We start from the raw sequence: 24,938 nt of genomic DNA, 5'->3' as shown, positions 1-24,938 counted from the left end.
TCACCGCTGGTTGTTTTTTATTTTTTGCTATATAAATTAAAAAATAGCAAAAATTGTGGACATTTTTGTTTAGTTTGTTTTAAAAATTTTCAAATAATCTTTCTTCATAAATTTAGGCAAAAATGTAATCTGGTACAATGCTTTGGTCAAAATAGCCCAAATCAGTGTACGCTAGTCTAAGTGACAGTTAGAGAGTCTACAAACTATGGTATATTTAAAAAATTATCAATTCTGATTTACTGACGGCCAATCTAATTTCTTAAAGGGGTTGTAAAGGTAAATGTTTTTTCACCTTAATGCATTAAGGTGAAAAAACATCTCACACTGCCTGCGCCCCCCAGCCCCCCCGTTTTACTTACCTGACCCCTCAAAAGTCCCGCGCTCGCCCCCGCCGTCCTTTTGCCGCTCAGCCTGGCCGCTGATTGGCTGGAGTGGATGGATTGAAAGCAGAGCAGCCACTGGCTCGCGCTGCTGTCAATCACATCCAATGACGTGGAGTGCTGGGGGGGTGGGGCCGTGTGATACAGCGATCGGCTAAACTGCCGAGACAGTACATATACCCCTAAAATTACCATTTTTTTGGAATGCAGACAGTCCAGGGTATTTAGTAAGAGGAATGGCACATTTTTTTAAGTTATAACTTTTTGACACTATTTTTTGTAAAATTAAAAACAAAAATGTGTTTTTCTACACTTTTTTTTTTTTACATACTGTCACCAGTTCAGTACAGGGTTATCATATGACTGTTGTGGCGGTTGTCAGGGATAGTAACTGTTTTTTTTTTTTTACATACTTTCAGAGTAATTCATTGTCACCATAGTGAGACTGTACTATAGGGGGTGATCAGATATTTACACTGACAGCAATCGTTTGAACGGTCATGAATGTCATTCATAACAGCTGAGCTTATTGTTGACATGCAGTGATTGGCCCAGATACCATGCGATAGCTGTGGGACAATCATAACATCACAGCTGCTCTGAATGAAATTCAATCATAACAGCTTTGTTGACATTGTGATTATGTGACTGCAATGCGACCAGGAACCATAATGCGCTGTGTCCTGGGGACACATTGGTTGTATATACCTGGACATAAAACTGATTACAGGAGGGTGTTCAAAAGGGGCTGATCAATAGTATCTTTTGAATGGTCTGGAGTTGTAAGTGGAGTTTCCCAGGGCTCTGTCCTGCTAACAATTGTGCTTAACTTGTTCATAAACGATTTAGAGGTTTCCATAAATAGTTCAATCTCAGTGTTTGCTGATAATACAAAGTTAAGCAGGGTAATAATATTACAACAGGATATAGCAACTTTACAAGAACAGCTTGATAAAATAGAGGGGTGAGCAACTACATGGCAAATGAGGCTCAATGTAGAAAAATTTTAAGTATTGCACTTGGGGCCAAAAAGAAAAGGATTTTACAGGTAAGCAGTTTTAAAAATCCTATTTTCTTTTCTTACATCAGGGGACACAGAGCCATAGTAATAACTATATGGGATGTCCCATAGCAATGGCAGGGGGGGGGGGAACAGAACAAAAAACAGGAGGCCAGAGGACTCACACTGCAGCCTGCAGTATATGCTGTGCCCAAAGGCAATATCCTCATGATCTTTAATATAGATTTGATAAAATCGGATAAATGCATGAACCGAAGACCAAGTCCCTGTCTTACAGATGTGAGCCATAGAGGCCTGATGATACACTACCCAAGAGGCACTTATCACCCTGGATGAGTGTGCTCTTATTATGAGAAGGAAGAATTTTCTTCTTTAAGCTGAAGCTTGGACAATCACCTTGACAAATCCATTTGGAAAATAGTGGATCTTGACGCTGCCTGTCCACATCTTGGACCCTCTGACAGTACAAACAAAATCTCTGTTTTGCGAACCTGAGCTGTCACCTTTAAAGCGGGAGTCCACCTTTTTTTTTTTTTAAAAGCCAGCAGCTACAAATACTGCAGCTGCTGACTTTTAAAATAATGACACTTACCCGCCCAGTGCGCCCGCAATGTCGGCACCAGAAGCCGATCTCTCGATAGTCTCTCGCGTGCTGCCGCCGCCATCTTGGGTATGGGAATCGGGAAGTGGAGCCTTGCGGCTTCATTTCCCGGTTCCCTACTGCGCATGCGCGAGTCGCGCTGCGCAATAAGGATGGTCCCCGCTGTCTCTGGGATCCGTGTGTTTCCCAGCAGACAGCGGGGGACCTTCGGAAAGGGGCGTAGATTCTGCGGAAAGGGGCGTACCTTCTGCAGATATCTATGCCGGAAGTGGGTGCAGATACCTGTACTGTACAGGTATCTGCACCCCCCCCCCCCCCTGAAAGGTGCCAATTGTGGCGCCGGAGGGGGGGGGGGGGGGGTTCCAATGAGCAGAAGCTCCACTTTAGGGTGGACCTCCGCTTTAAATAAACTCTGATTGCTCTTATTACATCAAGAGAATATAGTGCTTTTCCCCCAGAGTGATTAAGGCTCTGGGGGAAAAAGGAGGAAGAATAATATCTTGGTTTAAATGAAAACCTGTTAGGATCCTCCGAAGAGGAAAGATAAGTATCTTCCAATATTTGGGAAGATCTACCTGATCCCCAGCCTCCTGCACCTCCATAAAAGGGCCCTGAGGACTGGATCGGAATCTGCTATGTTTAGTCCTACTATGAAGACATCATAGCAATAATCATTTAAATGGTAGAAGAAAAAATCAGTTTGTATGAAATACACAGGGACAGAAATGTTCTACCCTTGACGGCTCATCTGACTAGCCGTATACCTCTCAGGGGAGGATGACATTCTTCTGAAAGGGTTTTTAACTTGTTCTATACCATTAACCCCTTAGAACCCTTAGAGGAGTTTCTGGTCCCTTTGCCACTCATAGCTTACAGCACAAAGCAGAGGCACTACCAGCAAAAGAATGTAAAACTTACTAGGCTATAGTACAGTACAATAACTGCTATCAATCCCAGCTAAAACAGTACAATTTTGTCAAAAGGGAAATGCCTGTGTCACCAAACCTGACCAGCCAACCTCTCTGCTCTGTCCCTCCACCGCCAGGCAGCAGTTTCTTTCACACTGCTTGAAACACTTCCTGCATGTGTGGCCGGCGTCTGGCACCATTAGCCACGCCCCCTGCGCGGAATACGGCCCCCGATCTTCCCTTTTCAAAAAAAAGGAGCCGATTTTCCCGCGCAACGTCCTGCAGCATGGCGGGGGGGGGGGGGGGTAAATCCTCCGCTCTTCCGAGCGGATGCAGTCTGCTCAAGAAATTCGTTTTTCTTTTTAATAAGAACAGGCAGCTGGTCTGGCATACAAATAAGAAAAAATGCCAATTTGGGGGCCTGGGCAGAGATCAGACCCCCTTTTTCTTACCAGAGGGTCTAAACCGAATGAAGCAGGAGAGTGAAAGCTTCTGCTGTTTCCAGCGTCAGGATGGTAAGTGCTGCAGCAAAGAGGGTTTCTCATCTTATTGCATTCTAAAAACGCTGAGAGTTTACAATCCATTTAAGTATGGATTCCAGGTCTGGCCACAATCCTCAGAAGAATGAGCTGGACCTGGAGAAAGTCCAGAGACGGGCAATAAAAATAAGGGTGCTGGAGGACCTCAGTTATAAGACACGACTCCAAACATTAAACTTATTTTCCTTGGACAAGAAGTGCTTTAAACAAGATATGATTTCAATATACAAATATCTAAATGGTGATTCTAGCATGGGGAGGAAACTATAATGTCTCAGGTCCCTCAAACAGACAAGTAGTCACTTAATGAAGCTGGAAAAGAAGCAGATTTACCCTAACAATGCGTAGGGTTTTTTTTACTGTTAGAGTGGTAAGAATGTGGAACTCCCTATAACAATTTGTGGTGTCAGTGGGTAGTGTCCATAACTAAAAAAAATAATTCACATGGGCATCTTAGTGCACAATATACAGGGAATAAGGGAAGCGGTAGTGACATGAACTGAATGGACTGGTGTCTTTATTCAAACTTACCAACTGTGCAACTTTAAATTGAACATGCACATTTTATGCATTTGTACTGCATGATTTATGTATGCCAATATATATATATATATTTTAGTTTATCCCCAAAATTTCAGTGGGTATTACTGTGTGTTTTTTTTATAATTTTGTGCCAATATCCTTTGTGATATTTATACATCAACTTGGTATTTTGGGTTGTTTAGTTAGAAGCACAGATTTTTTTTTTTTTATACATCCTTCGAAGGCCAACAGAGTAAAATCCTCTTTTGGATATGCGATTGACCTCCCAGTACAATCACAGAGCCTTGTGCGTCTATTTGGAAATCAGACCCATGCTGAAGTTGCGTTTAGAAGATTGTAACAAGCCATCAAAAATAAAGCACAAGGCTCCAGACATTTGCTCCACATGTGGAAATGGAAGTCCACCTCAGCTGGACTTTGGAGGAAACCAACCCACTCCGATACAGGCGGACAGGTTAGGGTCACTGCTGGCACAGGACAGAAGGCAGATAAAAGCCAAGTCAAACTGGGATTTTAAGAGGATTCTATCCAGCAAACAGAATACCCAATTTAAAGGTAAAATATAAAAGATGGGGTGCAATAAGTAAATAGATAGCAAATATTTCAAGCTTCAAAAATTGAGTTAGTCTGTGAAATCATTAAAAACCATGGTATGGTATGGCGGTAGCCCTGTAAAATTATCACTTTTGCCTTAAAGCCCATTGTCGGTTGTAAAGATCATGCTCACAGCTGCTGTATCTTGTTTTAACCTCTTGTTTACCATGCCATTAATAAACATACCAACATTTACTGAATTCCCTCTCAGATGGTAACATCTTTAGCACACTCTTAGGAGTGGCGCAGGACACCTCAGGGTGTATAGTTGAATGCTTCAAACAGCATGTGTAAATGGAAGAATAGGAGTCCTAAAAGACCCAAGGCTGGAGATAACCAGCTGAACCTCCAAATGCAGGGTAAAATGCATTGCATCAATAAGATCACAAGTCTTTGTAAATTGGCGATTATGACAGACAACGGTAGATCCTCAAAGGCAGTGTCTTTAGTAATAGACTGTTGAGACCCCTTTATTTAAACATGGTTAAAGGAACCAGTGGTTTAGCCGGATCGAAGGCCTTTGGAGGGCCAAGGATAGACTATGCAATCAATGTTCGCAAAGCGTTGAGCACACATGGTCAAAATGTCCTGATTTGAGGTCCCTGAGGAAAGGGACGGGGGCTCAGCCCCACCCAACATGGCAAAAAAAAAAAAATACACACCCAACAATGGAGGTACCAAGTTTCAGACTACAGCTGCAGGTTCCTTCAGAGGATACTGAGTAGATGCCCCCAGAACACAAGGGAAGTACCGGCTGGAGTCACTAGCAGCAGAAGTCCCATGTGTGTGTCTGTACAGACATGTTGCAACCACGTAGAGGTAATGCAAATAGGCACAAAGTGGAAGACAAGACCTCAGTTCCATGTATGTTGCAGTTGTTTAGGTGCTTATCAAATAGTTTCTTGAAACTATCGATGCCCCTCGCTGAGACCACCGCCTGTGGAAGGGAATTCCACATCATTGACGCTCTTACAGTACAGAACCCTCTACGTAGTTTAAGGTTAAACCTCGTTTTCTTCCAATTTTAAATGAGTGGCCACGAGTCTTGTTAAACTCCCTTCTGCAAAAAAGTTTTATCCCTATTGTGGGGTCACCAGTATGGTATTTGTATATTGAAATCATATCCCCTTTCAAGTGTCTATTCTCCAGAGAGAATAAGTTCAGTGCTCGCAACCTTTCCTCATAACCAATATCCTCCAGACCCTTTATTAGCTTTGTTGCCCTTCTTTGTACTCACTCCATTTCCAGCACATCCTTCCTGAGGACCGGTGCCCAGAACTGGACAGCATACTCTAGGTGCAGCCGGACCAAAGTCTTGTAGAACGGGAGAATTATTGTTTTATCTCTGGAATGAATCCCCTTTTTAATGCATGCCAATATTCTGTTTGCTTTGTTAGCAGCAGCTTGGCATTGCATACCATTGCTGAGCCTATCATCTACTAGGACCCCCAGGTCCTTTTCCATCCTAGATTCCCCCAGAGGTTCTCCCCCTAGTGTATAGATTACATTCATATTTTTGCCACCCAAATGCATTATTTTACATTTTTCTACATTGAACCTCATTTGTCATGTAGTTGCCCAACCCATTAATTTGTTCAGATCTTTTTGCAAGTTTTCCACATCCTGTGGAGAAGTTATTGCCCTGCTTAGCTTAGTATTGTCCGCAAATACAGAGACTGAACTGTTTACCCCATCCTCCAGGTTGTTTATGAACAAATTAAACAGGACTGGTCCCAGCACAGAACCCTGGGGGACCACACTACCCACCCCTGGCCATGAATACTCCCCATTTATCACTACCCTCTGAACTCACACTTGTAGCCAGTTTTCAATCCATGTACTCACCCCTATGGTCCATGCCAATGGACCATATTTTGTACAGTAAGCGTTTCTAGCGAGCAGGGCCCTCGAGTCCCTCCTGTATTGATTTGTATTGTAAGTGTACTGTCTGCCCTCATGTTGTAAAGCGCTGCGCAAACTGTTGGCGCTATATAAATCCTGAATAATAATAATTTATGGGGAACTGTGTCAAATGCTTTTGCAAAATCCAGATACACCACATCTACGGGCCTTCCTTTATCTAGATGGCAACTCACCTCTTCATAGAAGGTTAACAGATTGGTTTGGCAAGAACGATTCTTCATGAATCCATGCTGATTACTGCTTACCGTTCTCAGTACTAAATTCTTGCATATAGTCCCTCATCATCCCCTTCAAGAGCTTACATACTACTGATATTAGGCTAACTGGTCTGTAATTCCCAGGGAAGAATTGTGGGCCCTTTTTAAATATTGGTGCTACATTGGCTTTTCTCCAATCAGCTGGTAGCATTCCAGTCAGTAGACTGTCATTAAAAAAATGGAAACAGCGGTCTGGCAATTACTTGACAGAGTCCCCCAAGTACCCTTGGGTGCAAGCCATCTGGTCCTGGTGATTTATTAATGTTAAGTTTCCCAAGTCTAATTTTAATTCTGTCCTCTGTTAACCATGGAGGTGCTTCCTGTGATGTGTCATGAGGATAAACACTGCAGTTTTGGTTACTGAAGCCCCCGATTCTCTTCTGAAGACTGAAGAGAAGAATAAATTCAATACCTTCGCCACCCCCCCCCCCCCCCCCCCCATCTTTTGTAACCAGATGTCCCTCCTCATTCTTTATGGGGCCAATATGGTCTATCCTCCCTTTTTTACTGTTTACATACTTAAAGAATTTCTTGGAATTTTTTTTGCTCTCCTCTGCTATGTCTACCATGTTCATGTTCTATCTTAGATGTCCTTATTGCACCCTTACATTTCTTGTTGCATTTTTTATAAAGTTCGAACGTTGATGATGATCCCTCAACCTTGTATTTTTTTTTAAGGCCTTCTCCTTTGCTTTCATATGCATTTTTACATTGGGGTTAAGCCATCCAGGACTTTTGTTCGCTCTTTTAAATTCATTACCCAATGGGTTGCATTGGCTAATTTAATATGCTCTTAAAGCAAACCCGTCTCTCCTTTGTGTTCTTTATTCCTGGTCTTTGCATGATCATTAAGGTTTTAGAATAATTTTCCAGGGACACAAAAGGTGCTTAACCACTTCCCGACCGGCGCACGATGATGTACGTCGGCAGAATGGCACGGGCAGGCAAGTTGGCATACACGTACATCCATTTGTATTTGCCACCCTGCCATCGCGTGCGGCGCGCGCTGGTCGGGACCCCGTTCGTCCATTCGTGGGTCCCGCAGACTCGATCAGGGATACCCACGATCGTCTCAGAGGGAGGCTGAACGGGGAGATGCCGTTGTAAACTGCATCTCCCCGTTCTACCTAGCAACAAGTGACACTGATCTCTGCTCCCTGTGATTGGAGCAAAGATCAGTATTCACTAGCACACAGCCCAGCCCCCCACAGTTAGTAGAACGCCCCTAGGACATACTTAACCCCTACACTGCCACCCCCTGGTTAACCCCTTCACTGCCAGTGTAATTTACACAGGAATCAGTGCATTTGTATAGCACTGATTGCTGTATAAATGCCAATGGTCCCAAAAATGTGTCAAAAATGTCCAATGTGTCCGCCATAATGTCGCAGTCACAATAAAAATTGCTGATCGCCGTTATTACTAGTAAAAAATTTTTTTATAAAAATGCCAAAAAACTATCCACTATTTTGTAAACTAATTTATCAAACCAATCAATAATCGCTTATTGCGATTTTTTTTTACCAAAAATATGTAGAAGAATACATATCGGCCTAAACTGAGTAAAAAAAAAAAATGGTTTTTATATATTCTTGATATTTATTATAGCAAAAAGTAAAAAATAATGCGTTTTTTTTTCAAAATTGTTGCTCTATTTTTGTTTATAGCGCAAAAAATAAAAACCGCAGGGGTTATCAAATACCCACCAAAAGAAAGCTCTATATGTGTGAAAAAAAAAAGGACGTCAATTTTGTTTGGGAACCACGTCGCACGACCGCCCAATTGTCAGTTAAAGCAACGCTTTGCCGAATCGCAAAAAGTGGTCTGGTCTTAAGCCTGCAAAATGGTCCGGTCTGAAAGTGGTTAAATGGTGTGCCCAAGTTATATCATTGTGTAGAGGTGCGCATCCAGTTAGCACTATGCAATACATCACAAATATCCAAACCATGGTAGTTTTTGTTCATTAGCTTTGAAAAGAACACAAAAGGGCTCAATGTTTTGCCAACTTTTTATTACTGTGTTTGTTGCTCAGGAGATTTGTGCCAGACAAGACAGGAAGTGGAGAGCATCCCTTCAATGGAGAGACAGGCAGCAATGAGGAGGGTTTACAACCTATCCCAATCTTTTACTGCTGTCTGTGTCCTATGAAGAACAATTCCTCTCGCTTCCTGTCCAGGTGACAGATATCAAACAGAAAAGGAAGAAGAAAGAAATATCCACCATGGGAACCACTATAGAATTTAAACTGTAACAGAAAAAAACCCATCCAAAATTTAGTTTTGGCTGGAGCTGGTCTTTAACCACTTAACAACTGGCCCATAGCCGAATGACGGCTACAGGGCGGTTGTTTAACTCTGGGAGGCCGTCATATACGACGTCCTCCCAGAATTCCGCTCTTGCGTGCCCCCTGGGGCGCGCACTCGAGAGCATCCGTGACCGCCGGGTCCGCATCACGGAAAACAGCCGCTCTTCGCGGCCGTTTACCACGTGATCGCTCCGTCAAATGACGGAGTGATCACTTGTAAACAAACCGGCGTCATGTTATGATGCCTGTTCCTCCCTTCCCTCTCTGTACTGATCGGTACAGCGGAGGGGGAAGAGATCGGTGTCAGCAGCGCTGTGGGCTGCATCTGCAGTGCCCACATCGCTGCGCACCGAAATTTAACCCCTCAATTCCCTGCAAATACCCTGCAGCGCCCGCCAATACCCTGCAGTACCCTGCCATAAATTGCCATACCCGGAGATACCCAGCCATACTCGGAGATGCTCAGCCATACTCGTAGATACCCTGCAATACCCAGCTATAGACACCCCCCCCCCCCCTCCCGCCGCCTTCCGGTGCTTCTACCGACTCACCAATACGATCAAAGCCAGAATCTTTTTTTTTTTTTTTAATTCAGGCTTCCCAGCTTAGAGGTGAGATGCGGGGGCTTTTTGACCCCATATCTCACTGTAAAGAGGACCTGTCATGCCATATTCCTATTACAAGGGATGTTTACATTCCTTGTAATAGGAATAAAAGTGATCAAAAAATTTATTTTTGGGGAAAAAAATGTCAAACTAAAATAAAGTAAAATGAACAATAAGAAGAATTTTTTTTTTTTAAAGCGCCCCTGTTCCCATGTGCTCGCATGCAGAAGCGAACGCATACACAAGTCCCGCCCACATATGAAAACAGTGTTCAAACCACACATGTGAGGTATCGCTGCGAACGTTAGAGCAAGAGCAATAATTCTAGTCCTAGACCTCCTCTAACTCAAAACATGTAACCAGTAAAAAAAATTTAAAGCGTTGCCTATGGGGATTTTTAAGTAGCGACGTTTGGCGCCATTCCACGAGCGTGTGCAATTTTGAAGAGTGACATGTTAGATATCTATTTACTCTGCGTAACTTCATCTTTCACATTATGCAAAAATTGGGCTAACTTTACTGTGTTTTTTTTTTTTAAGCACAAAATTGTTTTTTTTCCAAAAAAAAGCATTTGAAAAATTGCTGCGCAAATACTGTGCGAGATAAAAAGTTGCAACGACCACCATTGTATTCTCCAGGGTGTTTGCTAAAAAAACATATATAAATGTTTTGGGATTCTATGTAATTTTCTACCAAATAAATTATGATTTTTACATGTAGGAGAGAAATATCAGAATTGTCCTGGTTGCTCCAGAACACCTGATGGTGCTCCCTGCATGTTGGGCCTCTGTATGTGGCCACACTGTGTAAAAGTCTCACACATGTGGTATCGCCATACTCAGGAGTAATAGCAGAATGTGTTTTGGGGTGTAATTTGTGGTATGCATATGCTGTGTGTGAGAAATAAACTGATAATATGACAATTTTGTGAAAAAAAAAAAAAGGAAAAAAATCTTGATTTTGCAAAGAATTGTGGGAAAAAATGACAACTTCAAAAAACTCATCATGCCTCTTACTAAATACCTTGGAATGTCTTCTTTCCAAAAAGGGGTCATTTGGGGGGTATTTGTACTTTTCTGGCATGTTAGGGTGTCAAGAATTGAAATAGGCCATCAGTACTTCAGGTGTGATCAATTTTCAGATATTGGCACCATAGCTTGTGGACTCTATAACTTTCACAAAGACCAAAAAATATCCACCAATTTGTACTTATTTTTACCAGATATGTAGTAGTATAAATGTTGGCCAAAATCTATGAAGAAAAATTACTAATCTGCTGAATTTTATAACAAACAAAGAAAAGTTAATTTATTTTTTTTACAGAATTTTCTGTCTTTTTTCTTTTATAGCACAAAAAATAAAAAACGGAGTGGTGATTAAATACCACCAAAAGAAAGCTCTATTTGTGTGAAAAAAAGCACCGAAATGTCATATAGGTCCAGTGTTGCATGACTGAGTAATTGTCATTCAAAATGTGAGAGCACCAAAATCTGAAAATTGGTCTGGTTATTAAGGGTGTTTAAGCGCCCAGTGGTCAAGTGGTTAAATAAAGGCCCTCACTATCCCCATGATTTGCCCATTTCTGTGCCTACTGTAGGTTAGTACAGTTCATTACATACAATTTCAGACTAGACCATCCTTTATGTGTTCAAAGACAAGCATATGCAATGACCCTTGTTGTGAAACACTAACCAAGACCAATGGGCTAAATTTAGGCACCTCTGCTGTGCAGCATGACCGTGAATGCCAGGAGGTAATTTTGGAACAAATATAACATTTACAGACATACCCTACCTTTTTAGATTATGTACTTACCAGAAAGCGCACATCATCAAATCCATTTAGCACAAACTTGCTCTCATATTGCAGGAGACCAAGAGCTTCTAACCACTGAGCTACACTCTGACCTGGTACACGGGATCCTGTGAGCATTAAAGAATGAACAATATTACTAACTTATGACTCACAACAAACACTCTTTGCATGCACTAATGTTGTTACACTTTTACCTGCTATGACCTGTTGCTCTTGGGAAAACTCTATACCCTGACCAATAGAACTCATTATCTTATCGATCTGTGGAAAAGGAAAATCCAGAATAGAGAGGAGAAAAAGGAATATAACAAAATTCATGAAAACGTGTAGAAAGAGAAGCAAAACTATAGTCTACTGTTTAATGTCTGCTTACATTCACCCATAGAAGGAAATTCACCAGCACTTATGATTAAGATTAAGCAGTATGCAGTAACTCCATAGTAGTCAACCAATTGGTATGCTTGCTGTAAAACTTTTGATGACCAGCAACAAGTCACTACATACCCCCCTTCATTTTATCATTTTATTAAATTAGATAAATTATAGCACTTTTTAATATCAATTGAAAGATCCATTTCCACCACTTACATTCATTTCAAGAAATATCTGAAATGCAATATAAGAATCTTAAAACTGTTTCTCCTTTTGGGGTATTTCAAGCAAACACTAAAACGGGACATTTATAACATGACTAAGCATTGGAAGATATCCCATTAATACCGCAGAAATATTATAGCCAAAACTTTACAGCCAAGCAGTTTATCTTGACAGACATAAGTAGATGATTTCCTCCACCAGACTACATAGCAGCAGGCAGCAACATACAACAAAGTAACAAGAAAAAGCAACACTCAACAGAAGCAGACAACCTTGCTACCAGCACCCGGCCCCTCTAACAATTGCCCCCAGCTGTCTGTCTTACGTATTGCTTGGGGGAAGATTCTGGGGCCAACTGGAGCCTCTGCTGGAAAAGCATTGATAGAACTATTAATACAAATAATTTTTTTTGTTCTCTCATCAAATAAATCTGAAGACCTTAAGGAATCATTCTAACTTACCAATTTCATCCTGCATTTACTCACTTGCCTTTCTTTTCTAACAAAAATCTGAAACCCCATTCCCTCCCCCCGTTACTGCTATTTTCCCACTAAGATTTACAAAACGACAGCTTTGTAGGTCTGTGACCTCACAAAACTGTCTTGCCTTTTCTATCCACTCACATGTCATTCAAGTGGCTCCCCATATCTCTGACTGACCTCATCCCACTCTGAAGTGAAGGAAGGGGACTTCTCTAGTCTTTTCTTGCTGCCCCCAGCTGCACAGTTGGTGAGAGACTCGCTGCGGTTCCAGTCTTCTCCCTCACCAACTGCTGGGGGTGAACATGTTAACAGGTCCGAATCAGACTTGGACAGACTACGACGAAGTGGCAACTCCATGCGAGAGGCAGCACCGTTTCTACAGCTGTCCATGCTGGAGGGTTCACAGGGTACAGGCGGATCTCGGACTTCACACACTGGAGAAGAACCATGAAGGAGCCCAGAGAAATGCTGAAGCAGATGGGAGTCAGAGCTGTCAGCAGACGTCAAACTCCAACCCCCTGAACTACTCCTCCGCTGCCCACCTGGAAAAAATGAAGAGACAAAATAAAACTTTTGCGGTACGAGGGGAGAAGGCAGTGACAAATTAATATACGAAGAGCAAAGCCTAAAAACAAAACAACCAAAGCACAAAAGAAAAAAAAAGAAAAAATCAAGAAGTGACTGAGACTAAGCAAAGAGATACTGCGAAGTGTCTAAAGCTGGCATTCCAATCATTCTGTAACACAGACTGCAGCACAACTGGTGTGAGCTGCTGAACACTAAGTACTATTGTGCATATCTGCTCTCTGACATTTAGAGGGGGAGGCTAAACAGAACAACATTCTGCAGACATGTTTGACGGCAATTTCTTACTGTTTGGCCTCTCCGATGCATGCGATTCCCCTTCAGAATGACCACTGGACAAATCAGAAGAACCACGGCGATTTGCAGGATAAGATGGATCATGTGCGTGTGCAGGGTGACGTGCTCTGACCTAGAGTTCAAGGTGTTACAAATTACAGCACTGAGAAAAGTTTTCAACAGAACAATAAGGCAGAAAAACAGAGGGAGGGAAATCAAAGCAAAACATTTTACCTGAGGCTGGGAGTTAGCATTATCCCCTTCCAAATGCATTAACCCTGTGAAAAATGAATAGATACGAAAATGTTTACTTGATTTTTTGGAACCCACCTTTGCCAACCAATTATTCATTTAACAATTAAAAATTGTACTTATAGTTAAATGCAGGTTCATAACCAATATCTTAGTTAAGAGTTTTATGGCTCATTCAAACCACGGCGGTGTGTTAGCACGTGCTTTAACCACTTGCCACCCAGGCCAATTCTGACATTTTTCCCCTACGTGTAAAAATAATTTTTTTGCTAGAAAATTACACAGAACCCCCAAACATTATATAAGTTTTTTTAGCAGACACCCTAGAGAATAAGATGGCGGTTGTTGCAACTTTTTAACTATATAGACTCCAGGGACCATCTGGTCTGGCCGGAAATCTCTATGGTCAACACCGGGGCCGGCGGATTAATTCTCCGACTCATCGATGGCAGGGGTGAGTCGATAGAAGCACCGAAGGGCGGCGGCAGGGGGGGGGGGGGGTGGGGGTTGGGAACGCCCCCTATCGGCACCCGTAAGAACCATCAAGCAGCTGAACAGCTTTTATGATCGTTCTTATAATGTAGGGAACAGCGGCTCTGAAAAGACGATATCTGAATGATGCTCAAAGTCAAGGACGTCATATGATGGCTGGTGGGCGGGAAGTGGTTAAAGTGGTTGTAAACCTCAGACATGAAACATGAGCAAAGCATATCCCTCTATAGTGTGTACTAGGGTTGCATAGATACCAGATAGATACTGATCATTAGCTCGAGTACTCATACAAATGCTCCGATACCTGACAGCAATACCTTTGCGGTGTAATTTGAGCCTATACCAATTAAATGGGCTCAAATCGCACGGCAAAGAATCAATTGGGATTTGAACAGCAATACAGTGAGATTCCAGTCTGAATTGCATGAGATTTCCCCCACCGCTCCTGTGTGAACCCAGGCTCGTCATACTGACTTCAGCCTAGGTTCACACAGGAGCAGGGCGGGAAACTGTTCCTGTTCAAATGGCATGCGATTTGCAGTGCGACTTGAGCCCATTCATTTTGTATAGGATCAAATCGCAACCGCAAAGGTATTGGTAATCAGTATCAGCGAGTAGATGACAAAGTATCAGTACTCGTACTTGCTGCTTAAAACTCTGTATCGATGCATTCCTAGTGTGTGCTTGTCTCAATCCAGTACACCAAGTGTTATTTCTGTCTGCTGCCTCATTTCTCTGCTATAAGCATGGATCACTTCTGACAAGTTTTCCTGACACCAAGAGAAAAATGGCAACAGAGGAAGGACCTCCAGCTGATTGAAAGTCTTAGCTTTGTTCCGATGTGCTGTGTAAAGGGGGGTATGTCCCATCCCTCCAATCAGCTCTCAGTCCTTTTCACTGATGTAACTTGAGCTCTCCACCCCTTGTTTTATAGAGCTGAGAGATTCTGTGTAAACTCTGCACTTTGAATGAATGTAGAGGAAAGACGGCTGTATATAAACAGGTACAAGTCATGTAGGAGGCCTTGTTTCATCTCTGTATCACCTGAGGCCAGTCACTTCACTGGGTATATGAGAAGGTTTACAACCAATTTAATGTGTATTGCGTTAAAGGAAGCCCATACGTTTAAACAGGCTTCTGAAAGCACCAAAAAAAGGTGCATGTACCATTTCTGGCAGTACACATCCCACAGCAAGATGCATTGGGATGTCATTTAAAATACATGGTACCACATAGCTCAAGTGTATGCAGCACACATTAACGCTATGCAACAGTGTGAATAGGCTTTGAGAGTTCACTGCAAGTTGCCGGATAAGTACAGTTTTTGTCACATTAACATAACGTGCTGAGAGCCAAGACAGCTGACACCCCAGTAACGATTCTAGAATAGCAATTTAGGGCTTGTTCATACAATCTCTCATTGGTGCAATTCATGCTGCATGGAACCCCAACACACTATAGGAACAGACATGCATGGGGTGTTAGGCAGCCCATTCAAGCGTTAACTTGGCATAATGTGTGGGCACTAAAGCAGCACAATGTGAACAGGCCCTATAAGGTAGACTCCAGTTTATTTTTGCATTTGTAAACAATTTGAAACTGATGTGGTTCTATTCATTCTAAATGGTAACCCAATGTACCTTTTCAACAGACTTGCCTTGCAGTGTTTACGTGCACCTTTTAAATGTGTTATGATGCGTTTGGCAGTCAATTTGAATGAACAGAGCTGCCTTTATGAAAAATGTTCCTACCTGCACCCCGTTTTTCACCTGCATAAGGATGTGCATTGAGCATATCGTTTCATAGTGTCATATGTTGCTTTGTACACATAGCCTATAGTAGAGTTTCAGTTTGTGTTCAAACAGGAGGCATGGCACTGCACAGGTAATGCATGACCTCTGTCTGTAGTCTAAGAACTGATACTTCCTTTGAAGAAACTACATATCACACAATCCCTTGGTGTCTCAGTCTATTGCTTGTGCAGGTGAGAGCTATTAATTACACCAACGACAGACAGGTGCAGACAGAGCAATTAATAGGGAGAGATCACTGTTCATCACATCAGCACATCCACATTTGTGCTGCAAATGCATCGGACACTATGGGGTTGATTTACTAAAATTGGAGAGTGAAAAATAGGCTTCAGCTGTGCATTATAGCCAATAAGCTTCTAACTTCAGCTTGTTCAGTTAAAGTGGTTGTAAACCCTCTCATATACCCAGTGAAGTGAATAGCCTTAGGTGATACACAGATGAAACCAATCTTCTTAAGTATGTTTGATGTGTTTCTCTGCAGTCTTTTGTCTACAACTCTTAAAATGAGCACAATTGTGATAAAATCCTTCTGCATCTGTGAGGAACATAGAGGAGGGGGTGGAGAGTGGCAGTTACAGCTCTTCCACACTGTGTGAGAACTGATTGGAGGAAAGGGACACACATCCCCCTTCACAGAGGAACGAAGGAACATGCAGAGATGTATTCTGAAAAGACAAACTTTGTGCTCATCTCCCTTCCCCGTCACAAATTTTACCTTGCGTTGGGAAAACTTCTCAAACATGGCTCATGCTGATAACAGAGGGTCGATGCACCAGAGAGAAACTACATTTAGAGCTTTGGAGGGAGACAAGTAAACACTACAGATTTATGTGCCCTGTTCATATTTCATGACTGGGATTTACAACCACTTTAAAGCTTTGACAAAAAATACAAAAAATAACCTTGAAGCTGATTGGTTTCTACGCAGAGCTGCACCAAATTTAGCATTTTCCAGTTTTAGTAAATCAAACCCTATGTGACCCTGAACAATTAGCTGCCTGACCCTTTAGCGAATAGGAACAAGCTAGATGACTGAATATATGGACATTGGGGAATTGATCAGCCATGATAATGCAAACTGCAGCCACACAACATGTGAGCCCACCATTACAGGATAATGCAAAAAAAAAAGCAGCCCAGGGAATAGAACTACACTAATACCTAGTTAAACTAACCATAACTTTACAAATGGGAATGCCTATATTTTTAGGCTTCAGGAGAGGTGGATCTACAGCCACCAATGACAGAAAAGAAAGTATTTATGTTCAACACCCCCAGATGTTAGTGGAGGCAAGGGCTATGTGCCAGGATCCCCGGGGGAGGGGGGAGAAGAGTGTCATTAAGTCTATTTTTCTTTATTACGCATTAATAGTCAAATAAAACAGAGCACTAAAGTCCTGGTTGATCCTGACATTTAGTTTTAAATTGTTTTCTTTAGCAACGCAATAACTAATCCTCTGGCTGTTGCATTACCACTTTTACTCCACGGGCTCCACCAATTCTCCATTCACTCCCTATTAGTGCCCTGTGACAATTTTGTCACCTTTAGGGGTGGTTCAATGTTGATCGACACGTCCTCCCTTTCTACTCCTCCATGACTAACATCTAATCATCTAGCGGAAGTGTGTCTAGTATGGTGATTGACAGCAGCTTCTCCAGAGAGCCAGCAGCAGCATGCTGCTTCTCCCGATCTTTCACTGCAGTCTAATGACCAAAACGCCTTTTCAGTGGATTTTATGCAATGTTCCTTACAAATAAAAGAGGAGATTTACTTGTGATATTACCGAAGTGCTGTTTTTTCATTATGATACAACTGTGCTCATAGTTTGCCTGCAGAGTAGGAGTGGTTAATGGACATGCGTGACTAGATTACTATAGACTGCAGAACAAACAATTGATAATGAGATATTGCCAAGGTTTACTCACAGACCTAATGAACACAAGAAGCAATGACTGTGGGTGACTAGTTCATCACAGATCAATGTAAGAACAGTATACAGTGCTCACAAAAACCACTGAAGATCAGGAAGCTCAATGGCTGTGCATAGCAAGGTCACGCTAGGCTGCTGTACCAAAGTATCTAATGAGACATTACCCACTGCAGAGCAGGAGGGGTTAATGGTCATGTATGACTAGGCTGCTTTATCACTACATAGTGATAATAACAAACAAGGATTATTCCTCACTGGGTCACCATAGGTTTCCATACAAAAAGTATACATTGAGACGTTACTAGCAAGGGTTCCTCGAAGACCACTGCAGAACAGGAGGGTTATTAGTCATCTGTGACTAGGTCACAGTACAAAGTGATAACATTACCAACAAGGTTACTCCCAGATCCCTACATAGCAGGAATGGTTAATGGCAGACCGTGACTAGGCCACCATAGGTTACTTTATCAAAAGTACACAGTGAGACATTACCAACTAGGGGTAATTCCCAGACCACTGGGTAGCTGCAAGGGCTAATAGACTAACAATGTCACTGGGCAGGCCTTGTGGGAGCCAGGTGTAGTTTGGAACAGCAATAATGCAGAGATTTGAGCTATAGTGCTGCAGCCCCTACAGTGACAGGGATACAACCTGCATGATATGAGTGTTCCGTACAAGAATAGCAGTACATTTTAAAAAGAAGTGTTTGGATGACTTCTGAGGCACAGGTATGAGCCCTGAGGTACTCACCAATGGGATCCAGGTAAAGATCATCACAGGAATCAACAATCCATAAAGCTGCAAAAGGAGGCCAAAGTGGCTATGCGGCAGCTATAGCTTGACAGAAGAGGTGGGGAGCCTTCCCAGCTGGCAGAACACAATTACTGATAGTAGCTATAGCTGCCAGCAGAAATCGTATGCAAAAACGATTAAAATCCCAACCATGACAGTGCCTACCTGGAGTTTGGATGTCCTCCCTGTCCCTGCATGGGTTTCCTTCAGGTACTTTGGTTGCCTCACACACTCAAAAGAAATGCTGGTGGTAATTGCTCCTGTCTAAATTAGCCCTAGTATGTGTATGTATGAATTAATGCGAGTTATTCTGCGTACATATGTAGCAGACTATCCGGCGGACTTAGTCTGGCGGACTTTACGAATTAGCTACTTGCCCACACACGGCACTTTTTCACTAATATGGCGTACTAAGTCCGCCGGACTATCCGCCGTACTTTTGAAATTAACGGACTCGCCCACACACGCGGAGGAAAGTCCGCTTATTTTGAGCGCGTGTCCAGGTAGCTGGGACCAGTGAAGGAGGCGTCGCTGGCCCAGTCACCTGGTATGGACTTAAAGGGGAACCTCTACGCTAAAAAGTTGGCGTGGGGGTCCCCCCAGGTCCATATCAGACCCTTATCCGAGCACACTACCTGGCCGGCCAGGAAAGGGGGTGGGGACGAGCGAGCTGCCCCCCCCCCCTCCTGAGCCGTACCAAAATGAGCGTACTTTTCTCCGGGCGGGAAAAGTGTTAATTTCAAAAGTGCGGCGGACTGGCACACACACGGCCGGATTGTCCACCGAAATGCGAGTCCGGCGGACAGATTGGAGTGCAAAAACACTTTTAGTAAAAAAAGTCCGCCGGAGCCCACACATGGCGGGATTGTCAGGCGGACTTGAGTCCGCTGGACTTTTCCACCGGATTGCTTGATCGTGTGTACGAGGCATTAGGGACCTTAGATTGTAAGCTCCTTAAGGGCAGAGACAGATGTAAATGTACAATATATATGAAGATGCCAATCTCGATGCAGGTCTTGAAGGATTTCGGAAGGATTGTGACCTTTGTTAAATCATCTCTGTTCATGTTCTCATCTGGGCCTTTCTCCTGGATACCTTTCCAGGAAGAAATTGCAGAATGAGGTATAGCAACTTCAAATGCCGATGTTAGTATTCCTTATTAAGCTGCATGTGAGTGTTGTGGCATATAATATCCCCCTTCAAAAAGGTCCGTTGCTCAATTGCAATCCAGAACTTTGCAGCAGAAAATTCTCATGTGGGAGAAATCCCATCTTTCTGCAGAAATTATGACAGTTACCTCCCAATCAAGATGTTTTGTCATTGTGGCTTCTGTACCTGGCATTGTCCAAGGGCTGGGTTTATGTTTGCTTACACTGGAAGATTGTCACAATGGATGCTAGTTGGGTTGAGGTTATGGACCATCTGTATATTCAGATTGGAGGCTTGGATTTCCTCTAAGACCATCAATCAAACATTCCAGAGTTATCAGCATTATTTTGGCATTACTTCACTGGACCTCCTTTCTGACCGATCATCTCGTGCAGGTTTAAATCAGACAATACCACCACTGTGGCTTCTTATATGGATCATTGAGGGGGGCACCAGGAGTGTTGCAGCAACAGAGGCATAGTCTATCTTGTCATAGTATTATGTTACAGTAATCTCCATGGTGCGCATTCCCAAAGGAGACAACTGGTAGGCTGATTTTCTCAGCCTACAACATCTGGACCCAGGGGAAATTACACCTCAGTAAAGGAGGTGTTCTGGGACACGTCTGTGTTGGGGGAACACCGTGTAGATTCTCAGTTCAACAATAAACTGGACAGATTTGTCTTCAGAACCCTGGGGCCGCTGTATCAGTATGCCCTGAGCTAAGCACTAGGCCTTTCCTCTGCTGAAGTTTTTACTTTATCTACTTCGAAGGATGAAACCCTTAGGCATTCGAATCATTCTCGTAGTTACAAATTGGCCTCAGAGAGTGGTAAGCCAAGCTCCTTTGTCTGTTAGCCGACACTCTCTGGCCTCAACCTGATCAATCAGATCTGTTGTCTTAAGGACCTATCTTTGACCCTACTTCTCAATTGCTGACTTTGATGGCCCAGCTATTTAACCATTTGTCTATCAAGGCACACGTATACACATCATGGTATTTAAGGGCTTAAAATTAGCTCACAGCTACTGCTGCAGCCATGAACTGCTGATTTTTACATCTGGAAATCAAAATTTCAGGTAAAAGTAATCTGGGTAGCTCTGGAGCTACCCAAACATGTCGGAGCTATGAAAGTACCCCACCCTCCACTAAAAGACCCCTAATGTCTCCATAAAGAGGACCAGTCACCTGCCAATGCAATCACATAGGGTTCTTGTTAGCCCCTTGTGATAGCAGTAAAGCCAAATAAAAATAAAGTTACAAAAATAAATAAAAATAATTTAAAACAATTTAAGGCTTCATTCACATTTTCTGTTAGTTTGTCATAAAACAGCAAAGGGCAGCCCATTCACTTGAATGAGCTGTCCTATGTCCAGCAAGTGCACCAAAGTAGATCCTGCATCTTTTTTGCCAGTTAAGCCCTGTACACACGTGCTGAATGTCGGCTGGCATCGGCAGGTTCAATAGAAACCGACCAACATTTGGCCCATGTGTATGGCAGCCAGCCATTCAGCCAGATTCTGTGGAAGGCTCATGACCAAAGAAAAGGTCTGCCAATCGGCTCACAATCAGCGCTCTCAGCCACTGGCTGAGAGCACTGACCAGAGTGTTCTGGCATTGAGGCTGTCTCCCTGTCAGAAAATAATGGCACAGCAGGGGAGATTGTTGTACGAACATCAGATTGCTAGTACAGCGGCTCCGACCTGAGCTGTCAGTTTTTTGGAACTTTAAATAAAAAATAAAAAAACCTAGTGCTGTGTACAAGGCTTTAGTCTTGCGCATTTTTGACATGTGTCTGCTAGCTGTACTTGGAGTGCCATTAAGAAATAATGGTGCATTAAGAAATAATGGTAACAAAATCTGATGCACATTTTTTCCTATGCGTGTCCCTCTTTTATTCCACAAGTTTCTAGAAGCGTTATTTTGGTTTCCAGATTCTATAATATGACCACACAAATAGTGTGGGGCAGCAATAATGACATACTACAAAAATATATAATGTAAAAAATGAATCGCAAAATCAGTCCTTAATAGCTGAGAAACAACATTAAGCAATTTGTGTCTCAGGATCTTCAATCTTCGTCACGTGCCACGCGTGCCTCCACTAAACAGGTGAAAAACATGCTCACCTCCATCAAAGACCTCATAAACAGGTCATAACACGCTCAAACACCCATGAAACTCTGTCAACTGTGCTCAATAGGAAACCTCCTTCAATGCTCTTCCTCTGGGTCCAGATTGAAAAAAATCTCCCATATCCAGTGTGCTCAGACATCATAAAATATGGGTACCATAAAACTTTTATTGTAACTGTACTGCCCTTGTGATGTAAAGGGCTGCGCCAACTGTTGGTGCTATATAAATCCTGTATAATAATAATAATAGTCCAAGATGGCTGCAGGATGATGTCATGGGCTCGGCTCATCCCTCCTATATGAGTTGCTCCCTGTATTTAGGTACCACCCAACTTCATTCAATAGAAAAAGAAAAGAGGGTGCACTGGCCTAGTGCATTATACAACAGATTTATTAAAAGATGAATAAAATTATATAGAGGTCTACTCGCAAACACGTTAAAAACACGCTCATCGGGCCACACGTGTGGCTATCTCTCATCAGTTGCTTGAATCACCAAACTTGGGAGTGGGCTGTCCTGGATGAGACCCCTCAGGCTGACACTTTTCGAAGGAGTGGACGTCTTCCCTCTCCTGGTCTCACCCAGGACCTCTCACTCCCAAGTTTGGTGATTCAAGCAACTGATGAGAGATGAGCGTGTTTTTAACTTGTTTGCGAGTAGACCGCTATATGATTTTATTCATCTTTTAATAAATCTGTTGTATAATGCATGTTGTATAATGAGAGATAGCCACAGATATGGCTTGACAAGCGTGTTTAACCACTTAAGGACCGAGCCTCTTTTTGACACTTGTTTAAAAGTTAAAATCATTTTTTTTTGCCCGAAAATTACTTGGAACCCCCAAACATTATATATACTTTTTAGAACACTGTGGAGAATAAAATGGTGGTCGTTGCAATACTTTGTCTCACCATATTTGCGCAGCGGTCTTACAAGCGCACTTTTTTGAATTAAAAAATAAGACAACAGTAAAGTTAGCCCAATTTTTTTTTATATTGTAAAAGATAATATTAAGTTGAGTAAATTGGCACCCGACGTGTCATGCTTCAAAATTGTCCTCCTGCTCATAGAATGGCGACAATCTTTTACCCTTAAAAATCTCCATAGGCGATGTTTAAAATTTTCTAAAGGTTACCAGTTTTGAGTTAGAGGAGTTCTAGGTCTAGAATTATTGCTCTCGCTCAAACGATCGTGGCGATACCTCACGTGTGGTTTTAACGCCGTTTTCATATGCGGGCGCTACTCACGTATGCATCTGCTTCTGTGTGCAAGCTCGCCGGGACGGGGTGCTTTAAAAAATAAAAAAATATTTCGACACTGTCTTTTTGAAAAAAAAATAAAAAATTTGGGTCATCTTTATTCCTATTACAAGGAACGTAAACATCCCTTATAATATGAGATCAAATAAGACCTCAGACCTCATATTTACACTAAAATGTAATAAAAAAATAAAAAAAGCCGTCACTTAACATTTCTTATTTAAGAGCTATGGCCGGAAGTGACGTTTGATGATGTTGTTTCTGCCCTCCCATGCTATGGAGCCAAGCGGGGGCCATCTTCCCCTCAGTTGGCACGGGAAAGGACTCGATAGTCTCTGCCGCTACCGGCATGTCAGGTAAGCGGCGGAGACTACTGGACCACGGCGGGAGGGGAATGGACACCTCTCCTGCCACCGATAAAAGTGATCTTGCGGTGAACGCGCCGCGGAGACCACATATCTTAAAGAGAAATGCACAGCATTCCCGAAAATAATGGGGTCATGGCAGATAGCTGCTGCCATAACCCCGGTATTTAGAGTCAAAGTACTGACGTATGGGTACATCGTTTTGCGTGAAGTGGTTAACGTGTTTGTAGACATCTTTATGATTTTATTCATATCTTAATAAATCTGTTGGATAATGCACTAGGCCAGTACGCCCCTTTTCTTTTTCTACTCTCACAGCACTGTCGGGACAACCCCAGTCCTAGAGGGCAGCAAGATATCTAGGAGATTATCCACGATTTAACCAGGCACCTGTGACACTACACAGTCAACTGACTCTAGCGCAGGAGTGTGTTGTTCTTTCCAACTTTCTTCAACCCTGACCAGTTTTCCAGTCCCTGCCAAAAAATAATCATCCCTTACAGGAAGATACTGCCACCACTTTTTTCCCCCCATTAAGCTTTTTTCTGGCCACTCCTTCATGAAGCCTCACTCAGGGATATGTACGTTTTAAAGTAGTCCTACGGACAGATGTTCCCATCTCTGCTGTGGATCTCCGCAGTACCTTCAGTGTTATCTTTGGTGGTTTTGGAGCATCTCTGTATAATGCCCTTCTTGTCCAGTTTATTTTGGTGAGCAGCTTCTCTCGCCAGGTTTGTAGCAGTGCTGTATTCTTTTCATTTTGTTATTTAAAAAAAGTGTATTTCGTCCTCTGTAGTATGTTTAGTAGTAAGTGGTAGTAGTAAGTTTTTTTTTATAAGCCAACCCTGATTTACAGTAGACGTCCCCATGACTTTTTGGAGAGCTCCTTGGTCTTCATGTTGCTTGCTTAGTGGTGTTGCAGATTGAAGGGCCTTTCAGAACAGGTGTAATTTATTTATACAGACACCATGTGACACTGTGCACCTAGGTGGACCTTACCAATCATTGAACTTCTGAAGTTAATTTGTTTAACCACACCTTATTTAGGGAAATCATAGGAAAAAGGGGTGAATATTTATGCACACTCAGGATTTCAGTTTATTTTTCGGTCTTAGCCGAGGTTCACACTGAGTTGCGGGTATGAAGCCGTGCAAGTTCAGCTAAACTTGCATGATTTCACTCCTGTTTGTCAGTCCAGATTTTGGCCACGATTTCAGAGACATTGTCAATGTAAATCGCAAAAAGTAGTATAGAAACTACTTTTTTAAATCTGTGCAGCGCCGCAAATGCGGCGTCGCACCGATTAGGACAGTGCC

General features: G+C 42.6%; 1 protein-coding gene across 1 annotated transcript in view; it reads right to left on the bottom strand.

The window, feature by feature from the left end:
• The window catches only part of ANKS1A (ankyrin repeat and sterile alpha motif domain containing 1A), a 171,607-nt gene that overhangs the window by 58,046 nt on the left and 88,623 nt on the right, over positions 1 to 24,938 (bottom strand). The window contains 6 exon segments of the mRNA XM_077484450.1: positions 11,492 to 11,598; positions 11,686 to 11,752; positions 12,414 to 12,452; positions 12,748 to 13,112; positions 13,444 to 13,564; positions 13,666 to 13,709. Coding sequence (XP_077340576.1) covers positions 11,492 to 11,598; positions 11,686 to 11,752; positions 12,414 to 12,452; positions 12,748 to 13,112; positions 13,444 to 13,564; positions 13,666 to 13,709 — 743 coding nt within the window.

The sequence above is a fragment of the Lithobates pipiens genome, unplaced genomic scaffold (genome assembly GCF_037356315.1).
Source record: "Lithobates pipiens isolate NorthernLeopardFrog02 unplaced genomic scaffold, aLitPip1_a1.2 Scaffold_16, whole genome shotgun sequence".
NCBI classification, from domain to species: domain Eukaryota; kingdom Metazoa; phylum Chordata; class Amphibia; order Anura; family Ranidae; genus Lithobates; species Lithobates pipiens.
The sequence above is the reverse complement of the archived record's forward strand: the minus strand, read 5'-3'. Positions and strand labels throughout refer to the sequence as shown.